This window comes from Bacillus rossius, chromosome 16, assembly GCF_032445375.1.
Source record: "Bacillus rossius redtenbacheri isolate Brsri chromosome 16, Brsri_v3, whole genome shotgun sequence".
NCBI lineage: Eukaryota > Metazoa > Arthropoda > Insecta > Phasmatodea > Bacillidae > Bacillus > Bacillus rossius.
The window spans coordinates 5,899,961-5,917,687 of NC_086343.1; the positions used below are offsets into that span (position 1 = coordinate 5,899,961).

The following is a 17,727-nucleotide window of genomic DNA, read 5'->3' on the forward strand; positions in this document are numbered from 1 at the left end:
CATAAAAGAAAAAAAACTCACCTTACATAAACTTTATTTTACCACAAACACCTGTAATGAACAGGTACACAAGTGAAAGAACTTCATGATCATACAACCGTGTAAAGGAGTAACGAACAGGAAGCATGCTGACACGTCATCACAGGTGTGCGTGGGGAGGCGACGCGCTCAGACCTCGGCGACCACGGGAGGCTCGTAGTGGTCGCCCTTGTCCAGGGACACCCCCGTGTCCTCCCCGCCCGCGCCCGACGCAGACTCCTTGCCGCCGTGCAGCTCCAGCAGCTTGCTCAGGTTGAAGCGCGGCTTCTTCAGCACCTTCACCTTGCGGATGAACACGTCGTGCACGGGGTAGATGTGCTGGCACGCCTTCTCGATGTCCTTGGCCACCGAGTCGGGGATCAGCTTGCTGATGAAGTCCTTGAGGTCGCCCGAGGTCACGCTGGCCGTGATGATCTCCACCATCTTCTTGCGGATGGCCTTCACCTGCGTGCGCTGGGCGTAGCACGTCTTCCGCGCCGACATGGGGTTCTTGCACGAGAAGCCGATGGCGAACACGCGCAGCGTGTAGCCGTCCGTCGTCTTGGCGTCCACGAACGCCTCGATCGTGGTCTGCCACTTCTTTACGATGGAGCGGATCTTGTCGGAGGTGAGGTCCATGCCGTGGAAGTTGGTCAGCACGTTTCGGCCCTGCACGTCCTCCGCGATCAGGCGGAACTTGCGGAACGAGCGCTCGGCGTCCGTGTCCGACTGCAGGTCGCCCAGGGACACCTCCACCACCCGGCTCTTGAGGCCCTCCGACGCGATCTTGGTGCCCTGCGTCCGGTTCACCAGGGTCTTGCCCAGCTGGCGGTTCGAGAACATGTTCGGGGCCTTCACGTCGTACCTGCAACCACGCAGGGACTCTTTCTGAGACGTTCGGCGACAGACCACACCGCAATGCAACCACGCTAACAAATTAATGGCCACGGACCGGGAATTTCGTGGGTTCCGCGACCTCTACGACAGACTGCAACAAGTCCTCTGCATATTCTGGCAAATATCAACTGTTCTCCGACTACCAAGCTGCAGGATATCTCGACTGTGAGCCAACAGCGTAAGCAGCGGGGTAATAAACGGCAAAAGAACGATGGAGGAACGCAAAGTCTTGGAGGAGCGTGTGTTAGCAAGGAGCGTAACTCAATTCAGGAGAAGAGCGAGATGAAAATATGGGTGAATGCTTGCCACAGGGTTTGTGCCCAGTTGCAGCAGTCAAGGGATTCAAATTTAATGGTGTCGTTAAGTGATTGTCACAGAAATAATACATGCCCTAAATCACACTTTAAGATTAGAATTCTTGCTTACAAAAAAAAAAATTCTATTCCAACTCCTTTGCTGTACTTGCAGCATGAGATTGCAGGTAATTTCATAGAACAGACTCTCATCCTGCACATGTGCTGGAAATATTTGTGTCAACATATAAATGCAATGGAGGTAGGTATAATGTTAACATTTATGAAGTGGCCCTTAATTAATAACCCTATAGAGTAAAAGCTTAATCATGGCATACGAGGCCCAGATTTATATATTAAATTATATTATAAGTATTATGTATATTAATAAAATAGTTTTTTTAGTACTACTAGACCCAAAACACTTCTAACCTAAAATATAATTAAAATGATTTTCTAAAGCTGAGGCCACACAGTTCAGTCTAGTTCACAATGTCATGAAGAGACATGCTGTGGGATTCATGTGATGATTTCGACAATGATATTATTCTGTTGGGCTCTCTGTGTGTAAACATAAAAATAAACAGGTTCATGAAGTTAATCTATAAAAAAAGGATTTGAAGAATTTTATAATTTGTTGTAGAAGTTGCTTGTGAGGACGAATTTATGAAATCATTTCAGAATAAATTCAACTACGTTTGATAGCATTCCCTTGGAATCAAATTCCAGGCATTGTCCTGCATATCCTGCCTTCTATATTTTCCCATCAATTAATTCCATAAACACGGATATTTTCGTAATTTTTCAATACACTTTTCTATCAACTGGGCTATTTAAGTGTGATACTGAGAGAAACAAAACTTCATAAAAAGCAAACACAGAAGTACAGTCCAATTCTACGTGAAAACAGATGTTTTGGTAAATATGTAGTTTAGCGGTATTTCTGAAAAATAATGTTAAAAATCCGAAAATACATTTATTCTATGCTCTTTTTCATTAAACCCGACGGAGATAAGAAATTCCAAATACTTTAGGAGATATCGCCGTTCTTATTTTGCTATACAAGACGTGTGCAATCATTCGACCGCTACAATTTTTTTATTGCCATGTGTTCGTGAATGCCTAATTAATTAAAATGGTCGATTAGGTCAGGTCAGTTACATTTTAAATACTTTCAAACTAAGCTGACATTAAAAAAAATGTGAATTAATTTTAATGGTTCTTTAGTTTTAAAGTATTTATAACGTAACTGACCTGACCTAACAAAGGATGAACAGTAACAACTCACGTAATATTTTTTTTTACTTATTACTTGTGCAAAAATAACCAAATAACAAATAAAACATTAAAGTTTGAAACGTTAAAAACTTACCTAAGTTAGAGGCGGGTACAATTCCTTGCCATTAGTAGAAAATGATGTAGTTGTTCACCTACGTCACGAGAAAAAAAATAAAAATTCATACTCGTAAACAAGAAACAACGGTGAAAGCTGCATGAATGCACAGGTATTGCGATGGAAATTTAAAATTTTTATATCTCCTAAAGTATTTGGAATTTCTTATCCCCGCCGGGTTTCATGAAAAGAGGAAGTTAAAGAGCATAGAATAAAAATATTTTCGGAATTTTAATTTTTTTTTTAACAAATATCGCCCAAATATGAAAATTAAAAAATTTGATATCTCCTAAAGTATTTGGAATTTCTTATCTCCGCCAGGTTTAATGAAAAGAGGAAGTTAAAGAGCATATAATAAAAGTATTTTCGGATTTTTAACATTTTTTTCTCGCAAATACCGCTAAACTACATATTTACCTTCTTACTTATTACTTGTGCAACAATATCAAAATAACAAATAAGACTTTAAAATTAGAAACGTTAAAACCTCACCTAAGTTGGAGGCGGTAATTAAACAATAAATTAACTAAATAATCACATATTGGTTCGTTTGAATTCTGGCCTATCACGAACAATCACGTGACTTCATTATCCAATAAAAAAAAGTAGATACTCGTACGTAAACAAGAAACAATGATAATCGCCACATCAATGCACTGGTATTGTGATGAAATTTTAAAATTCGATATCTCCTAAAGTATTTGGAATTTCTTACCTCCGCCACTTTTAATGAAAAGAGGAAGTTGAAGAGAATACAATAAAGGTATTTTCGGATTTTTAACTTTTTTTTCCGCAAATACCGCCCAACTACATATTTACCAGTAAGAAAAAAAATTTACGTGAGTTGTTACTGTGCATCCTTTGTTACGGGTTTGTTAGGTAAGGTCAGTTACATTATAAATAATTTAAAACTAAAGAATAATAAAAAATTAATTCACATTATTTTTAATGTTGGCTTAGTTTGAAAGTATTAATAATGTAACTGACCTGACCTAATCAACCATTTTAATAATTACGCATTGACGATTCACGTATTCACGAACACACTGCAAAATAACAAAAATGGTGTCGCTTGAATGGTTCCACAGGTCTTGTATTGCAAAATTAAAAAATTTGATATCTCCTAAAGTATTTGGAATTTCTTATCTCCACCACTTTTAATGAAAAGAGGAAATTGAAGAGCATATAATAAAGGTATTTTCGGATTTTTAACATTTTTTTTCGCAAATACCGCTCAACTACATATGATGAAATTTAAAAATTCGATATCTCCTAAATTATTTGGAATTTCTTACAGCCGCCACTTTTAATGAAAAGAAGACGTTGAAGAGCATAAAATAAAGGTATTTTCGGATTTTTAACATTTTTTTTTCCCGCAAATACCGCCCAACTACATATTTACCGACGTTTTTGGTTATCTGCGCAAAGCCCACGACATTAAAAAAAATAGCTGATAACTAAACAATCCGCAATGTTGCCAGGATCACCAACATAGCATATATAGCAAGCATGGCACCCTGTGTGGCTGAAGCTTAATGCTGTTTTACACAGTCATCAATGAAAGAATCTCAAAAATACCATTTTCACAAATGTTATTTTTAAGAAAAGCACCTACTCTAGAAAATTACCTAATTAAATTTTGGTTAGTTGTTACCTATAACATATACAAGTTAATCTTGATGGCATTAGCCTGTGGTACGTAATGCTTGCTGATTAAATGTAGCATGCCGAAAGATACTGAACATAACAAAAATTTGTGACATTAACAATGAATTAGATTGTAAGTTGAATATGTATGACCAAAATTGTTTTACAAGACCTGAGGTAGTTAGTTTGTATTGTGATAACTGAGTTTTCGCTGGGCCAGTATGTTTTGAAGTACTATATTAAAACAACAAGCATCATAACCACATGATCACTGTATACAGATTCAAGCTATCAGGATAAAGGGATAAACTTGGATGTGTGATAAGGAACTTCTACCAAATTTAGTTTAGAAGAACATAATCACAAGAAAAAAAGTAACTAACTTAGAATGTCTGGAATGTTTCTCAACTGTTGTTTTGTGTGAATGTAGGATCAAATACTTTTGTGCTGTGCTCATTTTATTCCCTAGATAACCCAAGTATGGACAAAATTAAGTTAAAAATGACAGTTGAAAACTAATGTAAATAAATACATGTATCATTGCTTACATGTTAGGAATTTTTTTAAGTTAAGTTTATCAGTAAATCATAGAAAGATTAGGCACATGCACAAAACATCATGAAGTCTTTAATCTGTCTTTAATACACTGGTGATAACTACTCTTGTTATGCACATAATTTGTATTACGTTTACCCCCCCCCCCCCCCCCTTTCTTTTTCCAAAAGTTATACTAGGATATGAAAACAAGACACGTATAATGTTCCATTAAATAGCGGGACAGGGATAAAGTAATGTATTGAGGATGTAAAAAAGACGGGGAGTAGGAAGAAATGTTAACAGCTTACAGATTTTACGAGTGCGAGCAAAATGTTTAATGTTAATATTATAAGCTACAACATACATACCAATCTTTTTTTGTAAATGGGTCGACGATCTTCTTCTTAGAACCCTTATTACCACGTTTCATTAACCCCTTATTTTTGCCTACAGCCATTGTAGAAAATTTATTTCACGTGTCTTATTATTTTCATTCACGGTAACTCCGACAACCGGAAAAAGGAATGGATGTTGAATACACTACACAGGAAGTCAGGTCTTCAATACCATGTTCTCTTACATATACATGACATTAAAAACATTTAGCGCTAGTAGTTGGTTAATATTATATACATAATAATATTTTAAATTTAATTTAAGAATTGTAAAGAAATATAGTTAAACTTTTAATTTTTATTATTTCATCAAGTCTTTAACTCTGCCTTTTTTTATTATAGTGAGAAAATAAAAGTTTTGTTGACATTATTTTTCTTGTAAAACTATAAATTTTAAAATAATTGTAATATATTACAAACTAATTTAATATGTAATGGAAAGAGATAGGGAATTTTAAATTTGGTATTAATACTTGAAGAAAAAGAAGGAATTTACATGTAAAGTCAATGTCGCATGTACTATGCATGTATCGTTTTATACTATATTCGCGTTATCTGTGATGAATCGTGCGTGTTACCTTCACTTGTCACTAGAATTGTCACTTCACAGGAAAACTCGTGTTGTGTTTAATAGAGTTTTGTTTTTAATTTTGTAAACGAAGACTAAATATGGGTTCCGTTGAAGAATTGAGGTTAAGGGTTAAAGAACTAGAGCGCCTTTTAAATGAAGAGAAAAATAAAAGTAAGGAGGCCGGTTGTGTCCGAGAAAAAATCACACATATGTCATCAGAAGTTGTCGATTCTAACCCATACAGGTAATTATTAGGCTTAATTTTCTATTACTTAAGTGGTTTTAATGGAGTGTGCGGGTATCGTGTTCAGCAAAACTTTCAAGAAACTAACAATTTTCAATAAATATTTTTTTTTTACAAACTATTATAGTAGGGAAATGGGACACATAGTTGTATTATTTAATTTTACTTCAAATTGCTGTAAGATTTCCCAAATTATTCACAAGTTCATCAAGTAGTTAAACATAATTTCCTCACATCCTTCTGATTTGCACCACGTTCCCTGCCAAAACACTCTCCTTTTTCAAATATGATATTGTCTATAAGTCATGTATATATTGTATATGTTTTAAGTGTTATTTACTTATTGTAATGTATATAAAACTGACAAGCCCTATATTCTGTGAACACACTGTTAAAAAATTGAATCTATTGGGTGCAAATAAAATAAAAATAAACTATTATATTCCTCGATCATGCTAATGACCACAGTGTGCGGTCCCTTTTCAGTTCCCTTATCCGTTCCCTTTCCCTCTTTGAAAACGTTTTCAGAGTTCTCCCTCCTCTCTCTATATTTTCCTTTCTCTGCTCTATGACCAAGCTTTCCGCACACTTCTGCCTTTCTCAATATCTGATATGTTAGTATTTTATTCACAAATGAAAAATTTATTGGACATTGCTGTCTTCTCGGTTTACACCTGTTGCCTCCACCCTCTTGAGTTACACCTTTACTCAAGTTGACAGTCGGGGCCATGATGGTTTATGGTCAGGTTACTCACCACCCACCAAGTTTTACTTTCCTGCATTTGTTGCGGATGGGAAACGTGACGAATGTTGCTGTGATCCGGTAGGTTTTCTCTGGGTACGTTCCTTTTTCCCCACTTGTGCATTACAACAATGCTCCATTCTAATCTCGTTACTTTTCATTGTCTTATGTTCCCAGTGCGACAAAACATTTATCCTCTTATTCACTTTATTCCATCTGAGGACCTCAATTCATCATACATTCAGGATCTTTCTCTCACTTGTGAATCTCATTGGGTGCATTAAACCCAGTTTGCATTAAATTTGTAGATTGTAGTAGTTGTGGAAGAAACTTATTTACAGTGTTTTTTAAAAAAAATTACCTATAACATTTTGTTTGTAAATCCTAAAGAACCAATTTTGTTCCAGTAATGAATTTGTTTGATTTAAACAGTGGTTGACAATTGCGATAATATTATTATGTCATGGATTTTACTTAATAAAATAATTTTCTTTTGGAAATACATACTTGTTTTTGAATAGTATTTACCCTGAAAGCAGCATTTCTAAAGTCCTACTAGTGTCTGAGAAATTAATGTTTATAGGTCACATTACATAGCCCATGCAGTGAAGCAACCATCATGATGTTGTGCTTTGTGTTGCTGAGCTTGTTGTTTTCCATAAATAAGGACGTGTGTATTTTGTATTTGTATATTGTGACTTGATGGAAAGTAAATAATAATTTAAAAAAAACTATGCGAGTCCCTACTGTGCATTCAAATCGAAGAGTGAACCCTTGAAAGGTTTTTTTTCCCCGCAGTATAGAAGCACAAAATGCCGACTTGTTATGTGCAATAGCACGTAACCGGACGTACAAAAAGGAATTATTTTGTTTGAGACATGTAATGACAATTCCAAATGCAAAATATATACATTCTTACTTTATGGAAAACCACAGCATCGGCAACATGGCGATGGCTGCTTCACTGCATAGGCTATCTAATGTGAGCTACAAACGGTAATTTCTCAGAAACCAGAAGGAATTTAGAAATGCTATTTGCAAGGTAAATAGAGGAACGCCTTTAGTATTCACAAAAATGTATTTTCGGAATTTTATCGCTTTAAGTTGAGAATTTTACCACCTTTGCAGACTTGTGCCTGGCCTGTTTTCGCAGCCGCCTGATGGCGCTGAAGCGGATGGGCATAGTGGACAACTACGAGAAGATTCGAGAGTTTGCGGTGGCAGTGGTGGGGGTGGGAGGCGTCGGGAGCGTCACCGCGGAGATGCTCACCAGGTGCGGCATCGGCAAGGTCAGTGGGCGAGCCCGGCCCGGGCCCCACACGGTGGTCCTTAGGGGAGTGTCTTCTTGCTACCCAGAAGTGTGGTGTGCAAGTACTTAAAACCTTCGACCAGACTAACTATGAGGTTGACGTGTCCCGGCAACAGCGTCGGGTGATGGAGTGGCATGAGGTGGGGCGACAGGCCCACTGGTAGGCTGGCAGCTGCTCCTTGACTCACAGATATTGGTCTAACCTGCCCTTTTGCTGGGCCAGGGGTAGAGGAGGGGTAGAGTCAGGTACAGTGCGAGGAAGTGGTGTTAGATGGAGCCTTAGAGCGAGCACCCGAAGGCCGCTCCAAAGGGGGAGGGGAAGTGGGGCTTCTAGAGCGAGCACCCAAGGGCCGCTCCAGGGGAGGAAATCTAGAGCGAGCATCCAAGGGCCGCTCCAGAAGGAAGGGGGGATTTCTAGAGCGAGCCCCCAAAGGCTGCTCCAGAGGAAGGAGGAGGGGAGAGGTGAGCAGAAAGCAATAACCCAATTTCCAACAATCTACTTTATTTTCCCCAGATTTCTCTGGGGTAGGGATCTCTGGCTAGGCACATTTCGACCTAGCTTAAATACAGCTCCTTCAGACATTGGTCACTGACAAAGCGACAATCTTTCCCCAATACAGAAAAACAGGCCATCCTGTGCCCTCCCCAGTAATTCACACACTAGGATATTATTTACTTATAACATATATAGCACTGACACATATTTTATATAATACAGTCCTTAATAAATCCATATGCACTGCTATAAACGTTCAAAAAGATGCGTGCTGCCATCTATGATATGTTTGCGGCACCACTCGTAGCCTGTATCCCACGGCTGGTGTAGAGAAGCCTGTTGGGATACAGCTTTCCTTGTGAAGCGGCCATGTTGGTTGCAGAGAGAGGAGGCCGAGGGCAAATATAGGACACAACAAGGTATGTGTAAGTGGACCTGTAACGATGCAAGACCCTGCCCTCCTTAGTTTTTACGAGTATTCCTTAAAGAAATAAATGTTATGTTTTTGTCATTCAGAAGGGATCAACTGGTTATGTAAGTTCAAGGTCACGCTGACCTAGTTTTATGTTTATATTCTATCGTTAGGAATATTCTTGTAAATGTTTTTGGTATTTCATTTTTTTTTTCTTTCGATTATCACTTTGTTAGCTAGGTTGCTGTTTATGTGAAAGTGTTTAACGATATTTTAATTTCATTTAAGTGTGTGATTTTTAGTTATAATTTTCCATGTGTGTTTCATAGTGTGTCGGTGACATGTCTATAAAGGAGGACAGTGGTTTAAGTGATAGAAAGATAGAAGTGTGATGCTGAGGCGCAGAAATTAAAGGACAATTTATAGCTTCCCATGTTAGAAAGAGACAGCAAAATGACCAGCCCAATACTTCTTTTATGCATCTAGATTATTTTTTTATCCGTAATTGCGGTGCATTTGAAGAAAGGTTAAGATCACAACTATACCTGCACTATTTTAAAATTTCAACTGAAAGGAACCCCCATACAGAATTGTAAGCCTGATTAGGAAACAAAAAAAAAATTAATAATTCTAGGTACAAAAAAGATTTTTTTTATCAGCTTATTATATATATCTTTCAGAAGTGCAGACTGATATAAAAAGATCTGTAGGTATGTCGGTTAGTGCCTTAGTTGGACAGGCAGATATTCGTTAAATATTTTGTATCATAAGTAAATCTTGAAAAACTTGAGATAGTGTATTTGAGAATGTTAACGAAGCAAAAAAAAAAAAAAGTTTTATGGATGCTGCATTTACCAGGATTGCTTTATGATCATGAAATATTCGTATTAAACATTTCCACCGCTGGTTGAACGATAGGGTGGCTGTTGGCTCAAGCTGCAGATGCGTCTTGGTTTCAGCTGGTGCTGTTCGACTACGACAAGGTGGAGCTGGCGAACATGAACCGGCTGTTCTTCCAGCCGCACCAGGCCGGCTTGTCCAAGGTGGAAGCCGCCGCGAGGACCCTCGCTGCGATCAACCCCGACGTGTCCATAGAGACTCACAACTACAACATCACGACGGTGGATAACTTCAAGCACTTCATGGACACTATTAGGTGCGTGTTTTTATATTTCAAACGATGAAATAACTGCATTTATATGACTACTAGTATATATCTGTATTTATTTTCATGCTGTCAGCAAGACCTCTACAATCTTTATATAAATAAATCCAGTGTCCTGATTTTTGTTTCCAGTGAACTCTTCACCAAGTCAACCGATTTCGATGAAAATTGGCATTTATGTGTAATTTTTTTCCAACTTGAGAGATAGGATAGTTTTTGTTTCGATTAATGGTCTTAATAATTTATAATTAATAATAAACTGATCATCAATGTTGATTGGTGTTTAAAAGCCCGGGAAACAGTGGGTACTTCGTCTCCATGACAACGTTGCGTGCTTGAGTCGGGAAACCATCGGTGCTATTCGTTTTTTCTTCGGTACAATAGAAAGCATTGTATTAAGTTTTGGTCAAAATTAATTAATTTTCATTTTATTTCGTTTATTATAACTGTAAATGAGAGATTTGGTCTCATTTTTTCCCCCCATTAATACAACCGTGCGAAGCTGGGTCGGGCAGCTAGTATATCTGAAAATTTAGGAGCCAGGCACAAATTCCAGGAATCAGCAATAAAATAAATATAGTATCTACTTTTGTGAGCAGTTCTACTTTTATGCTTTATATGATATCTATATAACAACTTGGTAAAATATCAATAATTAAAGTTAATTGAGAACATTTTAAATACTGCCCTGGTTTCTCGGACCCATTTATTTGATTACGACAAGATTTTTTAACATCAAAATTGGCTGATGTTTTCAGAACCAGTTTTATCTTGGTATCTATGCAGAAGTTAGTCGGCAGTAAAAGTTTTCCTTTTAGTTGCTACTTATTACATAACAAATTTACCTTTTTACTCAAATGTAAAACTCTATCAATCCTAAGATGCACTTTGGTTTTAAAGGTGTGTCTTATAACCAAGTTGATTTGAAAAAAAGATAATACCATTGATTATAAGTTGCACTCAATATTCATAGTGCAAAAAGTCTTGAAGAAAGTGCACATTTTTTTGTTGTTATCTCCTTGAACAGTGATGGTGTGGGTGAGGGAAATGTTCACCCCAAGTGGGACACTGTGACCAATGGCAACGTCCTTTGTGTTTCCAGTCGCTGGTAATGTAACCCAGGTCGGGGCAATGGTGATGAAGTAATAACAACCAGGAATCACTGGTTTGATTGCCGCACTACTAGACAGTGGAAAATGTGGTGTTTTTCCTCACGGCATTTTCATTTCCCCACAAATACATTTCATTCAGTGTCTATTTCTTTTACCTCTAATCCATCTGTGATGACCTTGAAGTCATCCAGATGTTAAATCATAATTCAAACTATGCTTGTCACCACAGTTCGTGCTGTGAGCAGTCACTAGTATTTAAGTTAAACTTCTTTAGGTGCTTATGAAAAAAAATGAGAGTGAATTTTTACAATGTGTGCGTACCATGCAATGAAATTTTCACAGGTTGATAAAAAGGCTTTATAGAAAAAAAAATGTATTTATTGTGAATATTATTGATAGAAAATTTGTTTATAAACTTTTTCAAGTGTTTTTATATAAGTAAAGTCATGTTCCCGAATGTATATTTAATTTCATTATTAATTATTACATTATTATTTATTATCATTACTAATTACAAATTATCTAAATTATTTTACTAAAATAAATAATTTATTTATAAAAAATGTTTATATGTATTTTGAATACTGAGTGTTTATTAATTTGTTTAATTTGATTGAATTTGTACTTTACTAACCGTATTTTTTATATCACTCCAATCCTTTTATTCTTTCATTTGCATGCAAAATCAAAGTTAGTTTTTAATCGTGCCAAATGAGTGTAACTTCTGACGCGCGTAGGTAAGTACACTGTTGTGTATATGCTAGCCGCGGCAGGTGGAACTGTGCCTTGTCCCAGCCGCGGCAGCCTGTCGGGGGGCCCCGTGGACCTGGTGCTGAGCTGCGTCGACAACTTCGAGGCCCGGATGGCCATCAACACGGCCTGCAACGAACTCAGCATGTCCTGGTTCGAGTCCGGCGTGTCGGAAAACGCCGTCTCGGGCCACATACAGTTCATAGTCCCGGGACACAGCGCCTGTTTCGCAGTGAGTTTCTTTTCTGTAGGCTTTATTTCTTCCCTTTTCAGGGCTTCAGCTCGGCATAACTCCACTGTTTATTTGCTAATTTAACTAGTATTCATTGTATCACAAGACCTGTCCAGTTTCTTCGTGCAAACGTTTACACACAAAAATGATGTAATGGATGCGAATAACCAAATCAAACAACTTCTTTTTCACCCTTTCTCTTCACACATCTTATAAAAATACATACAAAGATAGTACTGGTGTCTGGTTGGTTCCCAAAAAAAAAAATTGCAGATTTCAATTTTATAATTTTGAAATTGACTTCTGTTTGTTAATATCAAGCATATGGGACAACTGGATCGAACATCAACCGTAGTTCACAAAATTTTAAGGTTAGCAGTTGCGTGTTCTGTCGCTACTTGATTATGTGCTGTACCCCTAGTCGCGAGCGTATGCAAAATTTCATTTCGGTGGAAAAAGAGCCACTTTGCCTGCTGTTTGTTTTCAAATTTTTAACATATGTTTGTGGGAATGATAGTTTTTTTTATTTTTTTTCTAGAAATTTGGGGGAGATATATCCCTCCTCTTCCCTTTGGCATGCACCCCTGCTCCTAGTTGAAACACTTCATGATAAATGGTTGGTGTTTTTCAAAAAATGAGCGGACCAACAGAAGTAAAAAGAGTTCGTTGGCATAGCTATGTAGGTAAAATGACACACTGTCCAGATGTGATCTTGTGCAAGGACGTGCCCAGCGCGGAGTTGCGTGTGTGTTCCAGTGCGCTCCCCCGCTGGTGGTGGCCTCCAACATCGATGAGAGGACCCTGAAGCGGGACGGGGTGTGTGCCGCCAGCCTGCCCACCACCATGGGCATAGTCGCCGGCTTCCTCGTCCAGAACACGCTCAAGTACGTGCGCCCCGGTTCCAACGAGGGATGGGAGCGCCTTCCCTCCGGTCCACCTTTACACTTAACTCAGAGGAGCTGGGAACACATTCCTCACCTCTTTGCAAAGTCTCCGGATCTTCCAATGTGAAGGGTGGGCGGTTTAAAAACATGTTTCAGTTTTAAAACTGTGGCAATTTTTTTTGTACTTTCTTATGTGCAAAACTTTTATATTTTGTTTTCGATTCACTTAAAGGTTGATAAGTCTTGAGTGGCTAAAAAATGTTAAAAAAAAAATAATTAAATACATTTTTTTGTTCAAAAATAGAATTCCAAGCAATTTTTATTCTACACATTTTTTTTTTCTCTACAATGCATCACTTTCGAGTTATGTTTGATGGGAAAGACGCTAAAACGTAACATCAGTTTATTTGTGTAGAAATTTGTAAAAAGGACAAATAAATTATAAAATAGTTTTTTTTTTTAACTTTAAAAGACCACAGTTTGCATTATCGCGATTGCGACGAGACATTGAGCTGTAACAGTTGGTGGCATGTGGCTGCAGGCACCTGCTGGGCTTCGGCCAGGTGACGTACTACCTGGGCTACAGCGCGCTCACCGACTTCTTCCCCACGATGCAGCTGCGGCCCAACCCGGGGTGCGACGACGCCTGGTGCCGGCAGCGGCAGGCGGAGCACCTGGCCCGGCCCCGCCGGCCCGAGCCGGACGCCCCGGCCGCGGGCGACCAGGCCGTGGTGCACGAGGACAACCAGTGGGGTGCGTCTACGCGTCTGCTCAGGGCGGGGCTGAAGGCTGCCGGCACGGACGTTCCAACTTACTGCATGCTCGTCACTCGCTAATAACTTCATTTCCTCCTTCCACAGCTTCGTTACCCATACAAAATTTGTTTTAAAAAAAATTTTTTTTTTTAGACGTGACAACGTCTTATAAATCGATGAATGCCGGCTGCGCGCACGGAAAAGCACGACTCATTGTCAAGTTCCGCCTGAGCCGAGCGTGCAAGAACCGGCCAACCACCGTGCGAGAAAATCTTCTATAATATCAAACATGTTAAGGCACGCATTTTTAACTAATTGCTCGTGATTATATTCAAACAAATTATTTAAATTAAATTTGCAAAAACTAAATAACTATTAATTGAAAATTAAAAAAAAAGTATGCAATTTTTCATTAATGTTTTATGACGTTATCACGTAAAATTATCGTCGGTAAACTGACTTAACAGACAACCCCTTTTTTGAAATATTTCTATATAAAATTTTCAATTAGCAAAAAGGAAAAAAACTTAAAAATTGGTAATAGTGGATGTGAAGCAGAGCATTGCAATCTTAATGCAAGTAGGGGTGTTACTCGGGAGTGTAATCATTATGGCTTGCTATAATCATGTGCACCATCTTGAGAACTGTGTTGTGTGCTCGGTACCAACAACACACCCATACTCATTTTCATGTACGGAGGCAAGATTTTATTTTTAGCCAAGTTTCTTTACAACAGATTTAGGTTTTTTTTTTTTTTTTAAAGGAATCCTGTTTATTCTTAAAGATAGCATAATATTGAACCAATATGACACTTATGTGTCATGATACTCATTTTGACTGATACATGAGCACTTTTACAATAATAATCTGTAGTAAGTATTTCTAGGACATAACTACTCTGAACAATAAAAAAAAAATTAGTTATTAATAAGAGTTCCTAAATTATTTAAAAAAAGGTGATATTTATTTTAACTTTCTGTTTAATACAATCTTCTTGTTGAATAAAAATGCCATTTAAATACATGATTTTGATTTTTTTTTAGATTATTTATGGTGTATTAGCTTGCATTTCGGTCTTATGTGCTTTTCTGTTTTATCTCTATTCACAGTGTAGTCTCCCCAGTTATATACATATCTTGCGGGATAGGGCATTCCACACGACAGGGAACCAGTGAGTATGGCCGTAGCGATGGACCCACCCGGTATGTGCATGGCGCTTGCTCCCAGGGATCTGCCTGGTCGGCGACGACGCCCCGGGGGCGGAAGAGGACGACGCGGCCCCGCTCGGCCTGGTCGCCGGGGTCACCACCGCCTACACCGTGCCGGCCCCCGGGACCGGGGCGGAGTCCCAGGAGCTGGACACCACGCTGAGCCTCGACGAGCTCATGGCGCAGATGAAGAGCATTTGAACCACGACTTATCTCCTCGCTACGTTAACTCACGGCGTAACCTCGATTTTACAGCACTTTTTGTTTTGTAAAAGGATATGCCCGAGTTTCACATTCCAAGTTTGGATATAACGCTAATACAAATTCAATACGAATATTTAATTTGAATAATAAAAGTTGTGGAAATTTTGTTTTAAATGTTTTTATGATACATAGACAAACGTATGTTTTTAAATTTTTTTCAATCATACAATAAGTGCCAAGGCCCCCCCCCCCCCCCCCCCAAAAAAAAAACTCTTAATTTCTCATATTTTGGCTCAGTTCACCAGTTCCCTACAATGATTGTATATATAAAACAGTTTCCCTAAGCACAGTGAATAATATCTTGGCACGTTTGCACTACCTTGTTCTATGGTTGTGAAATTGAGGTCAGGCTGCCCAGAACGTAAACTTGGTGAGATTGTAAGAAAAAACAAATGAACATTCATCTTCAAGATGTAATTTTTGTTGTTTGAACTGTGATATTGGACATCATGCGGAAAGAATACACAATTTGTGAAGTTGTATTTAGCGTAGAATCGCCTAATTTTACTTTTTCCTGAATTTTTTAAATTTTTTATGTAAGTTAAGTTTGGTTACTACAGAATGTGTTGACTTTGTGAGATGAGGTTTAAATTGTATTTTTTTAAATGTGAATATTAAGGGATATGTCTAATGCGTAGATACAAGATTTTATGGTTTAGTTTTAAGGCCAATTTTGTTATTAAAACAGATTTTGGTGTTTACATGTGCAGAGTTGTGGTTTGTTACGTGATGTAGATTGTGACGGAAACGTAAGCATATGTTTTTAATTTTAATAATAAAAAATTAGTTTTCTGGAAATTTTTACTATTAAAAAAATGGGTTTTCCCGAAGTATTATCCCATGTAGAAAAATTTATTTTCCCAAAGTTTAGGAATAATCTCTTTCCCAACTTTTGGGATCCCATTAACCTCTGATATATAAACAATTTGTAATAAGCATGTCTAATTTCAGGGAAAATAAAATTTAATCAAGTATATATGTGAGTTCGTAAAATGTTCCAATGTAAAAATTAATCATGAATAATAGTTGCAATATAAAAAATTTTTTTTTCCCAATGTATTTAGTACATGCTAAATAATTTACAGTCATTGAATTCAATATATTAAAAGATTAAATTTTTGTAATCTGAGATGAGTTTTGATTAAATATGCCGATTAATTTCACGATTTGCTGCATTCCGGTGCTTTATGGTGCATTGATATTCTTTTTTTCGGTGTCATTTTGGATCTATCACAATTCACCATTTAAACTCGCCTTTACTAATGGGCAACTGAAATTAGTTAAAAGTTTTCTTAAAAAAATTGATGACTATTAGACATATTTTGTATTGTTATAAATACACATTACAAATCTTTGGGGATCTTGGTAATATAATCCTTTCCTTCGCTTTTGTTTCACAAGTCAGCATTTTATATAAATTTCTCCTGATACTGCGTGAAGGGTGGAGGGATGTGTGTGTGCTGAAGGTATGAATGGATCCATTTTCTTTTTGGATTCAGTATATTAAATTATTTTTATACATTTTAGATTTTACTAGTTTTTCCTTGTATATATAAGTAACTACTGTTTGTACAAAAAAAAAAGATAAAAAAATTACAATTATATTATAATTTAAATTTGGTTTAATATTTCTGTCCAAAGAGTAATTTATGGTGTAAGGAAAGAACAAAAATGCCGGTCATTTGACCGAGGGACAGATATAAGAATGTAAATATTGGCTGTGTTACATTCTGCAACACAAGCTTGAATTCAAGGATCTGTTTAATTCATGTTTAAGCTTTGTATGTTTTTCGTACACTTTCTGAATCTGATAATCTTCCATAATTAACATTATGAAATAATTTTTTTATTTTTTTATTGTATTTGGCATGCAAAATACATCAAATGTTTTCAAATTTTAATTTTTGTATCAGAATTCCTTAGATTATTAAAGTGAATTCGAAAATTTAATGTTTGACTTTAGATAAACATAATAAATTATTTGAGTGCAATCTTTAATTATTAAAAATTAATAGTCTTACTAAGATGATACTGTAAGCATTGCCGATGAGTTCAGCATAAATGAAGTATTATTTTCTAACATCCTGCCATTCTAATTTTTTTTTTGTATACGGGCTTCATAGAATATTGTCTGGCGATGAAGCCATTATTTCACAAATAAGCCTAAATAATTTTACTTAAAGATTAATAAGTATTGTAAATGTATCAAATTGATACTAGTACAATTATATATAGTGATGGGTCGAGACTCGAAAAATCGAGCGAGTCGAGTCGAGCCGGCGAAACTAAACTCGACTCGAAAACCGAGTTGATTAAGATCGTGTCCTCGAGTCTCGTCAAAGTTTAGTTTTTGGCTCGACTATAATGTTGCACAATTTCCAATAGTGAAGGTAGGTACTTATC

General features: G+C 37.2%; 2 protein-coding genes across 2 annotated transcripts; one reads left to right on the forward strand and one right to left on the reverse strand.

Moving 5' to 3' along the window:
- Nucleotides 1-17: 17 nt before the first annotated feature.
- LOC134540116 (small ribosomal subunit protein eS1) lies at nt 18-5,345 on the reverse strand. The gene is made up of 2 exons (XM_063382624.1): nt 5,154-5,345; nt 18-883 (listed from the first exon to the last, which is right to left on the reverse strand). The coding sequence occupies exons 1-2, from the start codon at nt 5,240-5,242 to the stop codon at nt 169-171; spliced, it is 804 nt and encodes a 267-aa protein (XP_063238694.1). The 5' UTR covers nt 5,243-5,345; the 3' UTR covers nt 18-168.
- Nucleotides 5,346-5,747: 402 nt separating this feature from the next.
- Nucleotides 5,748-16,938, forward strand: LOC134540411 (ubiquitin-like modifier-activating enzyme 5). The gene is made up of 7 exons (XM_063383133.1): nt 5,748-5,995; nt 7,891-8,026; nt 9,914-10,110; nt 12,027-12,213; nt 12,970-13,097; nt 13,639-13,850; nt 15,080-16,938. The coding sequence occupies exons 1-7, from the start codon at nt 5,850-5,852 to the stop codon at nt 15,259-15,261; spliced, it is 1,188 nt and encodes a 395-aa protein (XP_063239203.1). The 5' UTR covers nt 5,748-5,849; the 3' UTR covers nt 15,262-16,938.
- Nucleotides 16,939-17,727: the final 789 nt, after the last annotated feature.

What these genes read in the sequence shown, in the direction of transcription:
- LOC134540116 (XM_063382624.1), bottom strand. Translation starts at nt 5,242, where the DNA reads ATGGCTGTAGGCAAAAATAAGGGGTTAATGAAACGTGGTAATAAGGGT. An exon ending in CCATTTACAAAAAAAGATTG is followed by an intron (nt 884 to 5,153) that starts GTATGTATGTTG and finishes GCGTGGTTGCAG; the next exon opens with GTACGACGTGAAGGCCCCGA.
- LOC134540411 (XM_063383133.1), top strand. Translation starts at nt 5,850, where the DNA reads ATGGGTTCCGTTGAAGAATTGAGGTTAAGGGTTAAAGAACTAGAGCGC. An exon ending in CCAGGTGCGGCATCGGCAAG is followed by an intron (nt 8,027 to 9,913) that starts GTCAGTGGGCGA and finishes TCTTGGTTTCAG; the next exon opens with CTGGTGCTGTTCGACTACGA. An exon ending in CACTTCATGGACACTATTAG is followed by an intron (nt 10,111 to 12,026) that starts GTGCGTGTTTTT and finishes GCCTTGTCCCAG; the next exon opens with CCGCGGCAGCCTGTCGGGGG.